This window comes from Salvelinus sp. IW2-2015, linkage group LG25 (genome assembly GCF_002910315.2).
Source record: "Salvelinus sp. IW2-2015 linkage group LG25, ASM291031v2, whole genome shotgun sequence".
Taxonomy (NCBI): Eukaryota; Metazoa; Chordata; class Actinopteri; order Salmoniformes; family Salmonidae; genus Salvelinus; species Salvelinus sp. IW2-2015.
Genome location: NC_036865.1, coordinates 25,284,271 through 25,305,269, shown reverse-complemented (window position 1 = coordinate 25,305,269; position 20,999 = coordinate 25,284,271). Strand labels below are relative to the sequence as shown.

The 20,999-nt window shown below is 42.7% G+C and overlaps 1 protein-coding gene across 1 annotated transcript in view; it reads left to right on the top strand.

Moving 5' to 3' along the window:
• The window catches only part of LOC111951745 (calcium-activated potassium channel subunit alpha-1a), a 176,291-nt gene that overhangs the window by 17,183 nt on the left and 138,109 nt on the right, over positions 1 to 20,999 (top strand). Inside the window, exons 2-3 of the mRNA XM_070434999.1 lie at positions 13,948 to 14,041; positions 18,444 to 18,555. Coding sequence (XP_070291100.1) covers positions 14,000 to 14,041; positions 18,444 to 18,555 — 154 coding nt within the window. The 5' untranslated portion in view covers positions 13,948 to 13,999. The remainder of the gene's footprint in view (positions 1 to 13,947; positions 14,042 to 18,443; positions 18,556 to 20,999) is intronic.

Genomic DNA, 20,999 nt, shown 5'->3' with positions numbered 1-20,999 from the left:
GGTATTAATGGTATAATCTCTGCCTTTACTACTGACTTAATGGTTTACTACTGTTTAATGGTTTATACTACTTGGTTTAATGGTTTACTACTGGTTTTAAATGGTTTTACTACTGCTTTACTACTGCTTTACTACTGGAATTAATGGTAACTACTGCGTACTACTGATTTAATGGTTTACTACTGTTTATGTTTATATGTCTTTACTATGCTTTACTACTGGATTTAATGGTTTACTACTGCCCTTTACTACTACTTTTACTACTGGTCTAATGGTTTACTACTGCTTTACTACTGATTCTTTAATGGTTTACTACTGGTTTAATGGTTTACTATTGCTTTACATGGTTTAATGGTTTACTGACTGGTTTAAATGGGTTTACTCTGCTTACTACTGCTTTACTATTATGGATTACTCAGTTACTATACAGCTACTGGCTTTACTACTGATTTAACATGGTCTTACTAATCTGGTTTAATGGTTTACATGTTACTACGTTACTTCACTGGATTAATTGGTTTACTACTGGTTTTAATGGTTACTACTGCTTTACTACTCTTACTACTGGTTTAACGGTTTACTACTGGTTTAATGGTTTCATACTGGTTTAATGGCTTTACTACTGCTTTACTACTGGATTAATGGTTTACTACTGTCTTTACTACTGATTTAATGGTTTACTACTGGTTTAATGGTTTCTCTCTACTGGCTTTACTACTGCTTACTACGGCTAATTGTTTAACTCATGTTTACTACTGCTTATATAGTTAACTACTGGCTTAATGGTTTACTACTGCTTTACTACTGGTTGAATGGTTTACTACTGCTTTACTACTGGTTTAATGGTTTACTACTATGTTTAATGCTTTACTACTGGTTTAATGGTTTACTACTGGTTTAATGCTGTACTACTGCTTTACTACTGGGTTTAATGGTTTACTACTGGTTTAATGGTTTACTCCTGGTTAATGGTTTACTACTGGTTTAATGCTTTACTACTGATTTAATGGTTTACTACTGGTTTAATGGTTTACTACTGCTTTACTACTGGATTAATGGTTTACTACTGCTTTACTACTGTCTTCATGGTTTACTACTGGTTAATGGTTTACTACTGCTTTACTACTGGTTGAATGGTTTACTATCTGCTTTACTACTGTTTAATGGTTACTACTGCTTTACTACTGGTTTAATGGTTTACTACTAGTTTAATGCTTTACTACTGGTTTAATGGTTTACTACTGGTGTACATGCTTTACTACTGCTTTACTACTGGTTTACATGGTTCACTACTGGTTTAATGGTTTACTAATGCTATTACTATCTGCTTTACTACTGGATTAATGTTTACTAGCTTTGACTACTGCTTTAATAGTTACTACTGGTTAATGGTTTTACTATCTGCTTTACTACTGCTTTACTACTGGTTGAAATGGTTTCTATGCTCTTTTACTACTGGTTTAATGGTTTACTACTAGTTTAATGCTTTACCTACTGGTTTAATGGTTTACTACTGGTTTAAACTGCTGTACTACTGGCTTTACTACTGGTTTAATGGTTTATACTGGTTTAATGCGTTTACTCCTGGTTTAATGGTTTACTACTGTTTAATGCTTTACTACTGGTTAAAGGTTTACTACTCGTTTTAATGGTTTACTACTGCTTTACTACTAGTTTAATGGTTACTACGCGGTTAATGGTTTACTCTGGTTTATATGGTTACTATGGTTATGGTTTACTACTGCTTTAATGGTTATCTACTGCTTTACTATTGGTTTAATGGTTACCACTGGTTTAATGGTTTCTACTGCTTATAATGCTTTACTCCTGGTTATGGCTTAGTATTGTTAACTACTGTTAATGATTTACTACTGGTTAATGGTTTAGTATGATTTACTGGTTTACTAACTACTGGTTTAAGATGATTTACCGATTTACTACTGGTTGAATGGTTACTACTGCTTTACTACTGTTGATTTTACTACGGCTTTACTATGTTTAACGGTTTACTACTAGTTTAATGCTTTACTATGTTTTAATGTTTACTACTGGTTTAATGCTTTACTACTGTCTTTACTACTGGTTTATGGTTTACTACTGGTTTAATGGTTTACTGCTGGTTTAGTATTGATTTACTCTGTTATGGCTTTACTACTGGTTTAGTAGGTTTAGGATTGATTTACTACTGGTTTACTGCTGGTTTAGATTGATTTTACTACTGGTTTAATGGTTTTACTACTGGTTTAATGGTTTAGTATTGATTTACTGGTTTACTACTGGTTTAGTATTGATTTACCGATTTCTATGTTTAATGGTTTACTACTGGTTTAGTACTGATTTACTACTGGTTTGTAAGATTTACTACTGTCTTAGTATTGATTTACTACTGGTTGAATGTTTACTTCTGGTTTAATGGTTTAACTACTGGTTTTGTACTGATTTACTACGGCTTAGTATTGAATTACTACTGGTTTAATGGTTTACTTCTGGTTTATGTTTTGCTACTGGTTTAGTAACTGATTTACTACTGGTTTAGTAAGGTTTACTACGTTTAGTATTGATTTACTACTGGTTTAATGGTTTACTACTGGTTTAGTATTTGGTTTACTACTATTTTAGTATTGATTTACTACTGGTTTAATGGTTTACTACTGGTTTAAGTATTGGTTACTACTGTTTATGGTTTTACTATGGTTAGCTATTGGTTTACTACTGGTTAATGGTTTACTCTGGATCATGGAGGAAGCCCTAATATTGTCATAGACTCCGAGCCACCTAGTCATAGACTGTTTCTCTCTGCTTCCCGATGGCAAGCGGTACCGGAGCGCCAAGTCTAGGTCCAAGAGGCTTCTAAACAGCTTCTACCCCAAGCCATAAGACTCCTGAACATCTAATCAAATGGCGACCGATACTATTTGCATTGCCCCCCTTTTACACTGCTGCTACTCTCTGTTACATCTATGCATAGCACTTTAATAACTCTACCTACATGTACATACAGTCGAAGTCAGAAGTTTATAATCACCTTAGCCAAATACATTTAAACTCAGTTTTTCACAATTCCTGACATTTAATCGTAGTAAAATTCCCTGTCTTAGGTCAGTTAGGATCAACTTTATTTTAAGAATGTGAAATGTCAGAATAATAGTAGAGAGATGAATTTTTATTTCAGCTTTTATTTCTTTCATCACATTCCCATGGGTCAGAAGTTACATACACGTCAATTTAGTAATTTGGTAGCATTTCCTTTAAATTGTTTAACTTTGGTCAAACGTTTCGGGTAGCCTTCCACAAGCTTTTCCACAATAAGCTGTGGTGAATTTTGGCCTATCCTTCTTGACAGAGCTGGTGTAACTGAGTCGGGTTTGTAGGCCTCCTGCTCGCACACTTTTTCAGTTCTGCCCACACTTTTCTGTAGGATGAGGTCAGGGCTTTGTGATGGCCACCCAATACCTTGACTTAGTTTGTCCTTAAGCCATTTTGCCACAAACTTTGGAAGTATGCTTGGGGTCATTGTCCATTTGGAAGACCCATTCGCGACCAAGCTTTAAACTTCCTGACTCGATGTCTTGAGATGTTGCTTCAATAATCTCCACATAATTGTCCTACCTCATGTTGCTATCTATTTGTGAAGTGCACCAGTCCCTCCTGCAGCAAAGCACCCCCACAACATAAGGGATAGTTTCTTCCGGCTGTGCAAGCATCCCCTTTTTCCTCAAACATAACGATGGCCATTATGGCAAACAGTTCTATTTTTGTTTCATCAGAACCAGAGACATTTCTCCAAAAAGTACGATCTTTGTCCCCATGTGCATTTGCAACCGTAGTGCCTGGCTTTTTTAGCGGCGGTTTTGGAGCATGGCTTCTTCCTTGCTGAGCGGCCTTCAGGTTATGTTGATATAGGACTCGTTTAACTGTGGATGTAAATATATTTTGTACTTGTTTCCCCAGCATCTTCACAAGGTCCTTTGCGTTGTTCTGGGATTGTTTGCACCCTTTGCACCAATATCTTACATACAATTGTTTGTACAGATGAAGTGGTACGGTCAGGCGTTTGAAATTGTCCAAGGATGAACCAGCTTGTGGAGGTCTACAATTCTTGGCTGATTTTTTTGATTTTCCCATGATGTCAAGCAATAGAGGCACTGAGTTTGAAGGTAGGCCTTGATATACATCCACAGGTACACCTCCAATTGAAAAATTATGTCAATTAGCCTATCAGAAGCTTCTAAAGCCATGACATCATTTTCTGGAATTTTCCCAAGCTGTTTAAAGGCACAGTCAACTTGTGGTATATAAACTTCTGACCCACTGGAATTTGTGGACGTGAATTATAAGTGAAATATCTGTCTGTAAACAATTGTTGGAAAAATTATGTGTCATGCACAAAGTAGATTGTCCTAACCGACTTGCCAAAACTATAGTCTGTTAACAAGAAATTTGTGGAGTGGTGAAAAACGAGTTTTATGACTCAACCTAAGTGTATGTAAACTTCCGACTTCAACTGTATTACCTCAATTACCTCGACTAACCGGGTGCCACCGTACATTGACTCTGTCCAGTACTCCCTGTAACATCGCTATTGTTATTTTACTGCTGCTTGTTTGTTACTTTTTTATTTCTTATTGTTATTATAATTATTTTTGGGGGATTTATTTTTTTAAACGATTGTTGGTTCTAAGGGGCTTTCGTAAATTACAGCATTTCACTGTAAGGTATACACCTGTTTATTACGGGCGCATGTGACAAATAAAATGTGATTCTAGATAAGATTTGACACACAGGGAGGACCGAGAACCAATTTTCCATAGCTGGTTTAATTGAACTAAATGCACACCTTACAGAGATGGACAGAAAAAATGGCAGCCGTGTTAAACTTCAAAACTGACAGTGACAGCATTATCTGGGCACTGTGTTAGCCAAACCATGCACACACCGTTCTTGTGGTCCTCTTAGCGTGTGGTTATTTGGGCGTGTGTATGTGTGAACCCATCTGCTGTGCAACCCCAAGAGTGTGAGTGTTATGTGGAGGGGAGAGGGGGAGGGAGGTTAGACTTCAATGCTTTGATTTAGGCTAAGGCACCACAACTAATATACAAAGTGATTCATCACTGACAGGAGCATGGAACAATTAAAACTCTCTGGGAGTCTAAAAATAACATGTCCTTTTTTATTATCCTAAAATCCCATCTGCAGAGACGTTCCCTTACCACAGTCCACAACAACACACATGCCATGCGCACGAACACACACACAGTAATACAGAGCACTTTATCTCGTGCTCTTTTGTTAAACAGACCGGGCCATGCTCAGACGGCAGCTTTACAACTGAATGGGAACAGCTTGTGGATAAACGATAATATAAGCACTTTAACAACAGTGTGCACCTGAACGACACCTGAGCCTGCTGATCTGGGGTCAGAGTCAGTGAAAGGGAATCAACATCAACACAAATCGCAGAAGAGTGGTCTCTGTTTGGCATACTGCACAGAACCACTAGTTAGTGAGTTATGGCCAGTAGTAAAGCAGTAGTAAAGCAGTAGTAAACCATTAAACCGGTAGTAAACCATTAAATCAGTAGTAAACCGTTAAAGCAGTAGTAAATCAGTAGTAAACCATTAAAGCAGTAGTAAAGCAGTAGTAAACCAMTAATCCAGTAGTAAAGCAGTAGTAAATCATTAAAGCAGTAGTAAAACAGTAGTAAACCATTAAACCAGTAGTAAAGCAGTAGTAAACCATTAAAGCAGTAGTAAACCATTAAATCAGTAGTAAAGCAGTAGTAAACCATGGAGTCTGTTGTTGTGATTGTTTTCTCTCTGTGAGAGAGCAACCTTGCTGTGCCTGGAGGAGACAGCCAAGGTCGGCAGAAGGCTAACACACACACACACAGGACTGGGATCTGCTGTGCTGACTGAAGGAAGGTGTTACTGGGGTATTTTTAGTGTTCATCTGTCCCCTGTTCCTCCCCTGTAGGCTGGTTTCTACCTCTGTGGACTTCTTCAGGCCTAATGTCTAGTCAGAGGAGGTTAACGTGAGGAAGCATTTCTGTCCTGAAATAGACCTCTGCTCTGCAGCCGCAGGGACACCACGCTCTGTTCTATTGCCACCACAGTGTGTGTGTGTGTGTGTGTGTGAGTGAGTGTGTGCGTGTAAGTGAGTGTGCGCGTGTGAGTGTGTGCGTGTAAGTGAGTGTGGGCGTGTGAGTGAGTGTGCGCGTGTGAGTGAGTGTGCGCGTGTGAGAGCGAGTGAGCGTGCGCATGTGAGAGCGAGTGAGCGGGTGCGTGTGAGAGAGAGAGATAGCGTGCGTGTGAGAGAGAGAGCGTGTGTGTGTGTGAACAAGAGAGCGAGAGAGTGAGTGAGTGTGTGAGAGTGAGTGAGTGTGCGCATGTGAGAGTAAGTGAGTGTGCTCGTGTGAGAGTGAGTGTGAGAGCGAGTGAGTGTGCATGTGAGCGAGTGAGTGTGAGGGAGAGAAAGCGAGCATGTGTGAAAGAGCGAGGTTGTGTGAGAGAGAAAGGGTGTGTGTGCGAGTGAGCGAGTGAGCGTGTGAGAGAGAGAGCGAGCGTGTGTGTGCGTGAGTGAGTGTGTGCGAGTGAGCATGTGAGAGTGAGCGTGTGAGAGCGTGCGTGTGAGAGTGAGTGAGCGTGTGAGAGCGAGCATGTGAGAGTGAGTGTGTGAGTGAGTGAGCGTGTGAGAGTAGGCGAGCTTGTGAGAGTGAGCTCGCATGTGAGAGTGTGTGAGAGTAAGTGAGCGTGTGTGTGTGTGAGAGTGAGTGTGTGTGAGAGTGAGAGTGAGTGAGGGTATGTATGAGTGAGTGAGATTGAGTGAACGTGTGAGTGAGAATATATGAGAGTGAGTGTGTGTGAGAGTAAGTGAGTGTGTGAGTGAGTGTAGTGTGCGTGTATGAGAGTGAGTGAGTGTATGTGAGAGTAAGTGAGTGAGTGAGAGTGATGTGGCGTCTGTGAGAGTGAGGTAGTGTGCTGTAGTGAGTGTGTGTGTGTGTGAGTGAGTGAGTGTGCGTGGTGTGTGAGAGTGAGTGAGTGTGCACGTGTGCACAAGTGCGAGTGAGTGAGTGTGTGTGAGATGAGTGTGTGTGAGAGTGAGTGAATGCGCGTGAGTGAGTGAGAGTGTGTGAGAGTGAGTGACTGCGCATGTGTGAGAGTAGGTGACTGCGCATGTGTGAGAGTGAGTGCGCGTGTGTGAGAGTGAATGAGTGTGCTCGTGTGTGATTGTGAGTGCGCGCGTGTGAGAGTGAGTGAGTGAGCGTGTTTGAGAGTGAGTGAACGTGTTTGAGTGAGTGAGTGTGAATGTGTGAGAGTGTGTGTGTGTGTGTGGTGTGAGAGCGTGAGTGTGTGTGTGAGAGTGTGAGTGAGTGTGTGAGAGGAAGCGAGCGTGCGGAGAGGAGCGAGTGTGCGAGAGGGAGTGAGAGAGTGTGAGAGGTTGTGTGTGAGTGTGTTATTTGCATGTGCGGGTATGAGTTGTGGTGTGTATGTACGAGCAAGTGTGTGTGTGTGTTTGCGCGCCTGTGTGTGTGTTTGCGTGCCTGTGTGTGTGTGCGTGCCTGTGCGTTTGTGTCTGCTTGCTTGCTTGTGTGTGTGTGTGTGTGTGTGTTGTGTGTGTGTGTGTGTGTGTGTGTGTGTGTGTGGTGTGTGTGTGTGTGTGTGTGTGTGTGTGGTGTGTGTGTGTGTGTGTGTGTGTGTGTGGTGGTGTGTGTGTGCGCGCATTTGTGTGTGTGTCGACATTGCAGAATGTCCTCTGGACTTGCAGCTTTTCTACCAAAAACTGAAGCCACCTACTGTAAAGTCCATACTCTCTCTCCAACTAACTACCCTCCAACTGAAACACAAGCTGACCAGAGTTCAGTCCAAGGCACCCACATCTTCTGGCAATTTCCACCTGGCCAGAAGCAGCCCTGTGCTGTGTGCTATATAAGACAAATTATCCCCAACGTCCATGGGAAGCTCTCTGTCTTCTGTCCGTCCGTCCGTCCGTCCGTCCGTCCGTCCGTCCGTCCTCTCTTCTCTCTCTCTCTCTCTCTCTCTCTCTCTCTCTCTCTCTCTCTCTCTTCTCTCTCTCTCTCTCTCTCTTTCTCTGTCTCTGTCTCTGTCTCTGTCTCTGTCTCTGTCTCTTTCTCTGTCTCTCTTTAGGTTTATGGTAGAGGCTGCAGGTGTAATAAGTCATTTTTCCCCCCCGTCAGTACACACACGCACACATGGGTCTTCAGGAGTCTGTCAGTGATGTATAAATTATATTTAATCATATCTTGCAACTTCAGATGCTGAAATTGTCATCTCATTGTTTGGTTGGTTAAGCTGTAAATCTGGAGCTACAATGCCTAGCCAGTTTATACAGGGATGGGGAGGGAGGGGTGGTGGTGTTATTGCTGACTCTGTCTTTGTACAGTAACTTGGTGTGTCAGCCAGGCCTGTATTTACATCTATTTCTAGATCCTCTATAAAACAGGCTCCTCACTAGTTAACACAGACATAAAGTCATAATTATGGCTTGACCCCGACCATTTAAAAGATGTTTCTTCCAGTAGCGGTGTGTAGGTCAAATCACAGGGGAAGTCGAGCTAGAACAGAAAAGCCATTTTAAAACCTATGTGTTGTGATAATTGTAAAAATGGCGCCGGAGAATAAGGCACACGTTTTACGTGTCCCCCAACTGATTGTACCTTTTGAGGATTCGTAGGCGATCAAATAAACCCCCACTTCCTTCCATTCTGCTAGCAAACGTGCAATCTTTGGAGAATAAAATAGATGACCTACTTGTAAGATTAAACTACCAACGGGACATTCAAAACTGTAATATCTTATGCTTCACGGAGTCGTGGCTGAACGACGACAATATCAACATACAGCTGGCTGGTTATGCTCTGTATCGCCAGGATAGAACAGCGGCGTCTGGTAAGACAATGGGCGGCGGTCTATGTATTTTTGTAAATAACAGCTGGTGCACGATATCTAAGGAAGTCTCGAGCTATTGCTGGCCTGAGGTAGAGTATCTCATGATAAGCTATAGACCACACTATCTACCTAGAGAGTTTATCATCTCTATTTTCGTAGCTGTTTACATACCACAAGTCAGAGGCTGGCACTAAGACAGCATTGAATGAGTTGTATTCCGCCATAAGCAAACAAGAAAACTCTCCCCCAGAGGCTGTGCTCCTAGTAGCCGGGGACTTTAATGCAGAGAAACTTAAATCCGTTTTACCAAATTTCTGTCAGCATGTTAATTGTGCAACCAGAGGAAAAAAAACTCAGGACCACGTTTAAACCACACACAGAGACGCATACAAAGCTGTCCCTCGCCCTCCATTTGGCAAATCTGACCATAATTCTATCCTCCTGATTCCTGCTTACAAGCAAAAATTAAAGCAGGAAGCACCAGTGACTAGATCAATAAAAAAGTGGTCAGATGAAGCAGATGCTAAYCTACYGGACTGTTTTMRTAGCACAGACTGGAATATGTTCCGGGATTCCTCCGATGGCATTGAGGAGTATACCACATCAGTCATTGGCTTCATCAAAAAGTGCATCGATGACATCGTCCCCACAGTGACGGTACATACATACCCCAATCAGAAACCATGGATTACAGGCAACATCCGCACTGAGCTAAAGGGTAGAGCTGCCGCTTTCAAGGAGCGGGACTCTAAACCGGAAGCTTATAAGAAATGCTGCTATGCCCCCCGATGAACCATCAAACAGGCAAAGCGTCAATACTGGACTAAGATCGAATCGTACTACACCGGCGCTGACGCTCGTCGGATGTGGCATGGCTTGCAAACCATTACAGCCTACAAAGGGAAGCCCAGCCGAGAGCTGCCCAGTGACACAAGCCTACCAGTCGAGCTAAATACCTTCTATGCTCACTTCGAGGCAAATAACACTGAAACATGCATGAGAGCACCAGCTGTTCCGGAAGACTGTGCGATCACCCTCATCGCAGCCGATATGAGTAAGACCTTTAAAAATGTCAACAATCACAAGGCTGTAGAGCCAGATGGATTACCAGGATGTGTGTTGCGAGCATGTGCTGACCAACTGGCAAGTGTCTTCACTGACATTTTCAACCTCTCCCTGTCCGAGTCTGTAATACCAACATCTTTTAAGCAGACCACCATAGTGCCTGTGCCCAAGAACACTAAGGTACCGATCCGTAGCACTCACGTCTGTAGCCATGAAGTGCTTTGAATGGCTGGTCATGGCTCACATCAACACCATTGTCCCAGAAACCCTAGACCCACTCCAATTTGCATACCACCCCAACAGATCCACAGAGGATGCAATCTCTATTGCACTCCACGCTGGCCTTTCCCACCTCAACTGCTCTGCCTGCGGCTATGGAACCCTGACCTTTTCACCGGACATGCTACCTTGTCCCAGTCCAGCTGTTTTCAACTCTCTCTCCAACTCTGAATGATCGGCTATGAAAAGCCAACTGACAATTTACTCCTGAGGTGCTGACCTGTTGCACCCTCTACAACCACTGTGATTATTATTATTTGACCCTGCTGGTCATCTATAAACTTTTGAACATCTTGGCCATGTACTCTTATAATCTTCACCCGGCACAGCCAGAAGAGGACTGGCCACCCCTCAGAGACTGGCTCTTCTCTAGGTTTCTTACTAGGTTCCTGCCTTTCTAGGGAGTTTTTCCTAGCTACCGTGCCTCTGCATTGCTTGCTGTTTGGGGTTTTAGGCTGGGTTTCTGTATAGCACTGTGTGACATCAGCTGATGTAAAAAGGTCTTTATAAATACATTGGATTGATTGATTGATGGACCAAAGGAACACCTATGTGAGAATGCTATTCATTGACTACAACTCAGCGTTCAACACCATAGTGCCCTCAAAGCTCATCAATAAGCTAAGGACCCTGGGACTAAACACCTCCCTCTGCAACTGGATCCTGGACTGCCTGACGGGCCGCCCTCAGGTGGTAAGGGTAGGTAACAATACATCCGCCACGCTGATACTCAACACGGGGGCCCCTCAGGGGTGTGTGCTCAGTCCCCTCCCTGTTCACTCATGACTGAACGGCCAGGCACGACTCCAACACCATCATTAAGTTTGCCGATGACACAACAGTGGTAGGTCTGATCAACGACAACGATGAGACAGCCTATATGGAGGAGGTCAGAGACCTGGCCAGGTGGTGCCAGGACAACAACCTCTCCCTCAACGTGATCAAGACAAAGGAGATGATTGAGGACTACAGGAAAAGGAGGACCGACACGCCCCCATTCTCATCGACGGGGCTGCAGTGGAGCAGGTTGAGAGCGCTTCAAGTTCCTTGGTGTCCACATCACTAACACACCAAGACAGTCGTGAAGAGGGCACGACTAAGAGGGTAATGCGAACGGCCCAGTACATCACTGGGACCAAGCTTCCTGCCACCCAGGACCTGTATACCTGGCGGTGTCAGAGGAAGGCCCTGAAAATCGTCAAAGGCTCCAGCCACCCTAGTCAAAGACTGTTCTCTATGCCACCGCACGCAAGTACCGGAGCGCCAAGTCTAGGTCCAAGAGGCTTCTTAACAGCTTCTTTCCCCAAGCCATAAGACTCCTGAACACCTAATCAAATGTCTACCCAGACTATTTGCATTGCCCCCCCCCCCCTCCCTCTTGTACACCGCTGCTACTGTCTGTTGTTGTCATCTATGCATAGTCACTTTAATAACCCTACCTACATGTACATATTACCTCAACTAACCGGTGCCCCCGCACATTGACTCTGTATCGGTACCCCCCTGTATATAGTCTCACTATTGTTACTTTACTGCTGCTCTTTATTTGCTTGTTACTTTTATTTCTTATTCTAATCCATATTTTTTTTTACCTGCATTGTTGGTTAGGGGCTCGTAAGAAAGCATTTCACTGTAAGGTCTACACCTGTTGTATTTGACGTGTGTGACTAATACAATTTGATTTGATTTGAATTGCTTTGTTAGTGCTATGACCTGTTAGTTCATATGCCTTACCACCGTGATATATAGGCCTAAGGCCGAGACAATAAGAAGACATAGTGGCAGAATAAATTCAATCACACCTTTGTTTCATCACAAAATCAGAGAGCAACATCTGTCCAGTGAAGTCCACAAAACATATTGCATGTTACAAACAGTTACAGCATGGTCAAGCAAGTTAATGTTTCCAACATTTTAACTAAACAACTATTGATTTAGAGTTACCGCAAGTTGCAAAGAAAACAGTTGCTGCCTCCACTATTCCAGCACCATTTCAACTTCAACATTATCTAATCACCTATGCTTAGTCTAATACAGTGACAACTAAAAGATACGAGAAACGATTTAGTCCAATCATCATAAGCTAAATATGATGTGGCTGGCCATGGTACTGATTTCTGTGTGTGTGTGCAAGTAGAAAAGACATGTTGTCTCACCCTACTTATAGAGAAACACCAATGCCGTCCTCTTTCATGTTGCCTAAACAGTCTATGACTCATACAGTACACGCTTTTAGTTTTTGTTGTCCTAGGCTACCTGGCTATAATGCTTGCTCGCTAGCCTAACTTCCTTTCATGGGCAACGATGTGCCAGGCCAGCTAGTTAACATTAGCCAGTCAACTACACCTAGCTACATGTTGAACTTCAATCCTCTCAGGCCAGCGGCACAATGCATACATTTATGGTTGGCTTCCAGTGTGATGTGATTGGTGTGAAGCCACTTTTTTTGGGTGCACCAGGAGTATTCACAACTGAGCTCGCTCTGTTTAGCTCAACGCTGATTAGCTATTATTTTCAAATAGCCAATCAAGGGGTCTGTTCTTAAGCACTTCCTGTGTTATTGAAAAGCCTTGACAGGCGGGTCAGTGTTTAGCCGGGAATGAGGGCACACTTTCTGGAATGTGCCCGCCACATGGCCAAATGTTGTTTTCAGTGTGTGTGCACTGTAGAACGGAGCATCTGCCTGTGTTGCTAGTGATGATGATGATGAAGAGGAGGGGAGTAGCGTAGGCAGCCAAAATATTTTACTTGGAGCATTAGGGGCAATTAGAAAGGCTGTTCTGTGCTTTTGAGTGTGTGTGTGTGTTGCAGAGCAATGTAAACAGACGAACGCACGCATGTACACACACACACACCCACACTCTACTGCGGTTGTGATTTGGTTTGATCTCTGATTAAATGTCATCTATTTCCTGAGTCCAGTCCATTCAGGGGGCTTACAGACCATACACCACCAAACCCACAACATGGACCAAATGGAAAATTAAAGTTGATCAACTCAGCACAATATATGTATGGATTCGCTGTGTGATTTATAGTTGAGTTTGTTTTCACATCACTGCTAGTTTTATAGAAGATCAGAGGGTTAGTAGTGTGTAAATAATTGTGTATTCAGACCGGATCATTGGCAATTCTACTGAGGGGTCCAACCCTATTAACCTCTGTCCACTGACTGGGTGGCCACCTGGGAGAAAAAAACAGCTTTTAACTAAATGAAATCATTCAGGGGCTGTTTTAACTCTTTATCCATATTAACACATGGATTTAAATCTGTTTGGCCACAGGCCAAGATTCATGCCATGTTAAAGACTGCTCTGCTAAGACATACTTAACTTACTCATAAATCACCTAGCCATCAAAACAGCAGTCTTTGTTCCTATGTCATAAATTCAATAATCCAATAAACCACGACTAAGGGCTATTCTAATGCACGACGCATCGCGCAGTGCCTGGACACAGCCCTTAGCTGTGGTATATTGCCCATATACCACAAACCCCCGAGGTGCCTTATTACTATTATAAACTGGTCACCGAAGTAATTAGAACAGTAAAAATAAATGTTTTGTCATAGCCGTGGTATCGGTCTGATATACCACGGCTGTCAGCCAATCAACATTCAGGGCTTGACCCACCCAGTTTATAATATTGTACTAGATAATATTTATGTGACCTTTTCTTCTTTTTGTCTTTTTCACAGTCCCATAGAATCCTGTCAGAATTTCTACAAAGATTTCACGTTACAGATCGACATGTTTTTCAATGTCTTCTTCCTCCTCTACTTTGGCTTGCGGGTAAGTACTAATGCCCTATTAACGCGCACGTGCACACACACACACACTCCCATCTCTCTAATGGTGGGAGCTGTATTGACATAATACTGACTTGGTGCACTCCCAAAACCATTGGGGAAAAAGCCTGCCTGAAACCCTCAATGAATAAATAAAGTGCTAAGCTGCTTATGCAGCCACAACTCCACATGAATCACAACACTGACTGACATCTATTCACAAACAACATGCTGTATGTCAGGGAAGGATGTCAGGAAAGTGATCTGAGACAGCCCTCGCCTGAGGGTTAACATGTTTTATACAACATGTGGGTCCTGAATGCTGATTGGTTAAAACCACATTTCAGACGGTTTCTATTCCACAAGTTACTTATGTGATAAGGCCCGTGAAGCCGGTGTTTGGAGGATATATTAGTACGGGTGTTGTTCGGCCCGAGACAAAGTCGAGTGCCGGCAAACCGTGCCAATGTATCCTCCAAACACCGGCTTCAAGGGGAGTATCACTTTTATTAAATGGGTTGCCAACATATTCAAATAATGATTGACATATTTTTATTWAAAAAAATATTTTGAGAAATGTATTCATACCATTTTATCCTTCCACAAGATATAGTCCTGACACAAATCTAGGGTTGCTACCCAAGCAGGCTGGTTGTTTGTTCTATTGGTTCGGTTGCTAGAGACGTGACCCCGTCGTTCAGTCTTTTTGTTCTGTATCGTTCGTTCTAAATGTTCCATTGCCAAACTGGCTGGCAATGTTCTTATCCCTTGCTTGCTCGCTAGCCAACTACGGCTAACTTAGTCACGTCAAAAAGTGCAGCCAGAATAACAACATAAGCTGCATTTGTTTAAGCTGTTTTCTAGTGACATTTATTTGGATACATCCATAACAATGAGCTAATGAGGCACGATTTCACCTGGCGTAGAAATGTGCTCAGTCGTCAGGACACTGTTGTTCAGGGGAGCTAGCCAACAACACAGCTAACAACACAGCTAACAACACAGCTAACACAATCAGTTCAAACTGAAGCTGGAAACACTGCAAACTAGCTGCACTTTCATTTTACCTTTTTTTCAATTGACATTTTCTTTGTATATATCCATAAAAACGATGCCAGCTGATTTCATGATTTTGACTGGCTGAGAAACGCTCCCTGCCTGCCTGTCTCGTCCCGACTCCCGACATGTGCATTACTATGGGGCGGCTGGAGATCGAATTTGAATATTGAAACAATGTTGCTGTCTCTCTCGCCGACATTTGCAAGGTTTATACAAATCTCCGCTGTTGAAAATTTAATTTTAGTCTAAAAGAAATGTGAGATAATGTCAAGATGTTTTTTATAGTGGAGATCAAGTTTATAAAATGCCCGGCTGGGCTGATGAGACAGTGGATTACGCAGTCAGATGGAACAGAGTAAATAGGCATTTTAACATCGTAGCCGGTGGTAACCGGTGTAGCCGGTGGTAACTTGTGGAATAGACACCGGCTGGAACGTGGCTTTAACCAATCAGCATTCAGGATTAGACCGACCCATTGTATAACACCGGCAAAATGTATGATGTTAAAATGCCTATTTACGGCCTCCCGAGTGGCGCAATGGTCTAAGGCACTGTATAGCAGTGCTAGCTAGAGATCCTGGTTCAAGTACAGGCTCTGTTGCACCCATGGGGCGGCGCACAATTGGCCCAGCGTCGTCTGGGTTAGGGGAGGGTTTGGCCGGCCGGGATGTCCTTGTCCCATCGCTCTCTAGCAACTCCTGTGGCGGGCCGTGCGCCTGCACGCTGACACGGTCGCCAGGTGTACAGTGTTTCTTCCGACACATTGGTGCAGCTGGCCTGCGGGTTAAGCGGGCATTGTGTCAAGAAGCAGTGCGGCTTGGCTGGGTCGTGTTTTGGAGGACGCACGGCTCTCGACCTTCGCCTCTCCCAAGTCCGTACGGGTGTTGCAGCAATTGGACAAGACTGTGACTACCAATTGGATATCACGAAATTGGGGAGAAAAAGGGAGGGGAAAAAAGCCTATTTACTCTGTTGCATCTGACTGCGCTAGTGGCTTCTGGCAACTTTTGTTCATGATAGATTCTCTCTTATACATTATATATCATACGGTCTTTTCTAAAATGGATTAAATAAGCATTGTTTCTCATCAATCTACACACAATACCCCATAATGACAATGCGAAAACAGGTTTTTCGAAAAACAGAAATACCTTATTTACATAAGTATTCAAACCCTTTGCTATGAGACTCGAAATTGAGCTCAGGTTTATCCTGTTTCCAGTGATCATCCTTGAGATGTTTCTACAACTTGATTGGAGTCCACCTGTGGTAAATTCAATTGATTGGACATGATTCGGAAAGGCACACACCTGTCTGTATAAGGTCCCATAGTTGACAGTGCATGTCAGATCAAAACCAAGGCTTGAGGTCAAAGGAATTGTCCGTAGAGCTCAGAGACAGGATTGTTTCGAGGAATAGACCAAAGCATTTCTGCAGCATTGAAGGTCACCAAGAACACAGTGCCTTTCATCATTCTTAAATGGAAGAAGTTAGGAACCACCAAGACTCTTCCTGAGCTGGCCGCCCAGCCAAAATGAGCAATCGGGGGAGAAGCGCCTTGGTCAGGGAGGTGACCGAGAAACTGATGGTCACTCTGACAGAGCTCCAGAGTTCCTCTGTGGAGATGGGAGAACCTTCCAGAAGGTCAACCATCTCTGCAGCACTCTACCAATCAGGCCTTTATGGTAGGTAGAATGGCCAGGCGGAAGCCACTTCTCAGTAAAAGGCACATGACAGCCCACATAGAGTTTGACAAAAAGCACCTAAAGGACTCTCATACTATGAGAAACAAGATTCTCTGGTCTGATGAAACCAAGTTTGAACTCTGGTCTGAATGCCAAGCGTCACGTCTGGAGGAAACCTGGCACCATCCCAACTGTGAAGCATGGTGGTGGCAGCATCATGCTGTTGGGATGTTTTTCAGCAGCAGGGACTGGGAGACTAGTCAGGATCGAGGGAAAAATGAACAGAGCAAAGTACAAAGATATAGATCCTTGATGAAAACCTACTCCAGAGCACTCAGGACCTCAGACTGGGGCAAAAGTTCACCTTCCAACAGGACAACGACCCTAAGCACACAGCCAAGACAATGCAGGAGTGACAATGCAGGAGTGGCTTCGGGACAAGTCTCTGATTGTCCTTGAGTGGCCCAGCCAGAGCCAGGACTTGAACCCGATCGAACATCTCTGGAGAGACCTGAAAATAGCTGTGCAGCAACGCTTCCCATCCAACCTATCAGAGCTTGAGAGGATCCACAGAGAAGAATGGGAGAAACTCCCCAAATACAGTTGTACCAAGTTTGTAGCGTCATACCCAAGAAGACTCAAGGCTGTAATCGCTGCCAAAGGTGCTTAAACAAAGTACTGAGTAAAAAGGGTCTGAAAACTTATGTAAAAAATAAATAAAATTAAAACTATTTTTGCTTTGTGTTGTGTGTGGATTGATGAGGGGGATAAAATGATCATTTTTTGAATAGGGCTGAAATGTAACAAAGTGTGGAAAAAGTCAAGGGGTCTGAATACTTCCTGAATGCACTGTACATCTTATACTTAGATACAGTATATGAAATGCATGTATTATGTTGCTATATGCTCAAGGTTCAAATAAAACATAAAGATCTATATTTGAACTCTATAAAATAAAAGGATTACATTTCACTTTAACACTCCTGTCTCTGTTTTCCATTCAGCCATGATCTTTATGAGATGATAATAGCACATTGTAAAGTGAGCATAAATGCTCCTGATAACTGTTAAAATGCATTATGATGGCYTTGTAAGTCATTGTACCTACAGCCTGCTATGAACTGAATGAGAAATAGAAGCAACACATTTAGCCTTCAACATGGATTTTAAGGAATGTGTTACCACCATGAATTGTTACTTCTATGTCTCCCTTCAGTTCATAGCAGCCAATGAGAAGTCTTCCAATACATCAGTTTTTAGTACAAATAAACGACAACGTTTGTTTGTTGAGTTTTGTTTTTGGTCAAAAAGACCGAAATCAACCYGAATTTATTTATTTATTGAGGTAATCCGTTTCCAAGTATTCTCACAAATAAATGATTTAAAAAAAGAGAGATGTATGTGATCGTGTCTCAATGTACAGTAATCCAGGTATGAAATTGTTATTTTTAAATACACTCTCTTTTTGGGCTTAGTTGTGGTCAATTTGTATAGTACAAATTATTATAATTATGTTCCCGTCCCCCGACAATCTGCTCCGACAGAAATGGTCCCGCGGCTGATTCTAGTTGCCTACCCCTGTAATACATTATAACTGCATCAACATAATACAGTATACTTGCAGGCTTTAAGTGAAGTGTTACCCTTCTATTTCTCCTTCAGTTCATAGCAGCCAATGATAAGCTGTGGTTCTGGCTGGAGGTCAACTCAGTTGTGGACTTCTTCACTGTTCCTCCTGTCTTCGTATCTGTCTACTTGAACAGGAGCTGGCTGGGTAAGGATAAACGTTTCTCTTTCTACATTTCTCTCCATTTCTCTACAATGACTCGGAGCAGTGTGAGAGTTATTTATATGGCAAAGTACTGTACCTGGAAAACTTAATGTCATGACAGCTCTAAGTTGCCATCTATTGGACATTCTTTGCACAGCGTCCTCTACAGGTTCAGCCTGGGAAACATACAATGGCCTGGATTGTATCATGGTTGACTTTTCTCAGTAGGCTATGCAGCAGTAGCGTGGTGACGCTATCGTTAGCATTGACTAGCTATACAGGATGATGAAAAAGTTTGAAATTGGCTTCTGTTATAATTAGCCGTTCTCTGCGCTCCCACTACATTATACTGTAGTTTGATATAAAAGAAGACAGAGCCCAGCCAACAGCGACTGTTCCTATAACATTAGGGAAAGTTGCAATGGAGTCGCCATTTGGTTTACATTTGAGAGATTTTATTTAGAATTTGAATTGCAAAAAAAAAAAAGGATAAAGTGTTTAGGGGGAAAAAGAGAAGTTGCCATTTTAACATTCTCAGAACGTCCCTACTAACGTTATTGGAATGCAGAGGTAACCAGAAATGGTTTACTGGGAGGTAGCTCTCGGGAGTCTTGAATCATCCTCTTTATTTCTGGACGTAGTTGAAAAAGGAAACTGGGAGGGAAGCCATTGTTTTGAGATGGCCTAGATTTCCCTCTCCGCACCGTGAATATGCATTCATAAATTATTTATGTGTTTATCTATTCATACTGGGGAAGCCAGTGAGATTAAAAAATCACTTTGAGGGAGAATGTGTCAGATAACACAGAAGAATACACCCCCGAACAGCCCACTCACGTCACATTTTGTTTGTGTAGAGGCGGACGGACACGTTCTGTACGTCAGACAGTGTATTTTAGGGTCATCTGGTTATAAACGGTCCCACACACACACACCACGTGTGTGAAATAGARTGTGTGTTTGCGCTAGCGTACATTACATGTTTGTTTATTGCTGTGTGATTGTGTGTTGATGTGTTTAAGTGTGTGTTACGTAGCAACAGCTATGACTGTCCCAGCGATCCATTTATTTATTTATTTTATTMAACATTTATTTAACTAGGCAAGTCAGTTAAGAACACATTTTTATTTACAATGACGGCCTACCAAAAGGCCTCCTGCGGGGACGGGGGCTGGGATTAAAAATACAATAAAATAAAAATTTTGGACAAAACACACATCATGACAAGAGAGACAACTCAACACTGCATAAAGAGAGACAACTCAAAACACTGCATAAAGAGAGACCTAAGACAACAACGTAGTATGACAGTAACACATGACAACACAGCATGGTAGCAACACAACATGACAACAACATGGCGGCAGCACAACATGACAACAACATGGCGGCAGCACAACATGACAACCACATGGCAGCAACACAACAAGGCAGCTGCACAACATGGTAGCAGCACAAAACATGGTACAAACATTATTGGGCACAGACAACAGCACACAGGGCAAGAAGGTAGAGACAACAATGCATCACACAATCCATTGACTGGGTCTACACCAGAAAACACTGTGCCTTAACTCTCTCTCCTTCGCTGTGTGTGTTTGTGTGCGTGTGTGCGTGTGTGTGTGTGTGTGTGTGTGTGTGTGTGTGTGTGTGTGGTGTTGTGTGTGTGTGTGTGTGTGTGTGTGTGTGTGTGTGTGGTGTGTGTGTGTGTGATAGGCCTATACGGTGCTATAGTGCCATGCAGGTCAAATCTCCATTATCAACTGGTTTGATATTCAGAGGGGCCTCTAACTAGGGTATCAGGGTATTAGGCCAGGGTATTATTAGATGGAGCTGTTACTGACATATCAGAGGTCTTGGCAGGAAATGCAGAAGGTATGAAATTATAGCATCAATGACAATGATTGACAACAGGGAGGATTCCCAATTATAGCAGATAGTTCCAATGCTTGATTGATCTGTATGTTATGTACAGTGTATTATCAGGATCAGGTTTAAGTATGTAATATTACATCAGGACTCAGGGTTAAGCGTAGTATTACATCAGCTCTGTGAGTACGTATATTACATCATCCAGAGTCTGTACTTATGACTGGTGTAGATTAGCTAGTATCATGCTAGTATAGTTACTAATATTCCAGACTCTTGGTTAGGTTAGTGTTAGATTACCAGACTCGGGTAGATACTGCTAATTCATCAGACTCTCAGGGTTAGAGTTAGCTGTAGATATTACATCAGACCTCAGGTTAGAGTTAGCTGTAGATATTAATAGTCAGTTATTTGCTGTAGTAACAGTTAGGTTAGTTAGCTGTAGATTATTACATCAGACTTCTAGGGTTAGAGTTTAGCTGTAGATATTACATCAGACTCTTAGGGTTAGAGTTAGCTGAGATGGAACGTTATTCGTATGGGTAAAAATAAGTGGCGTCGATCTGGCCCTTAGCGTC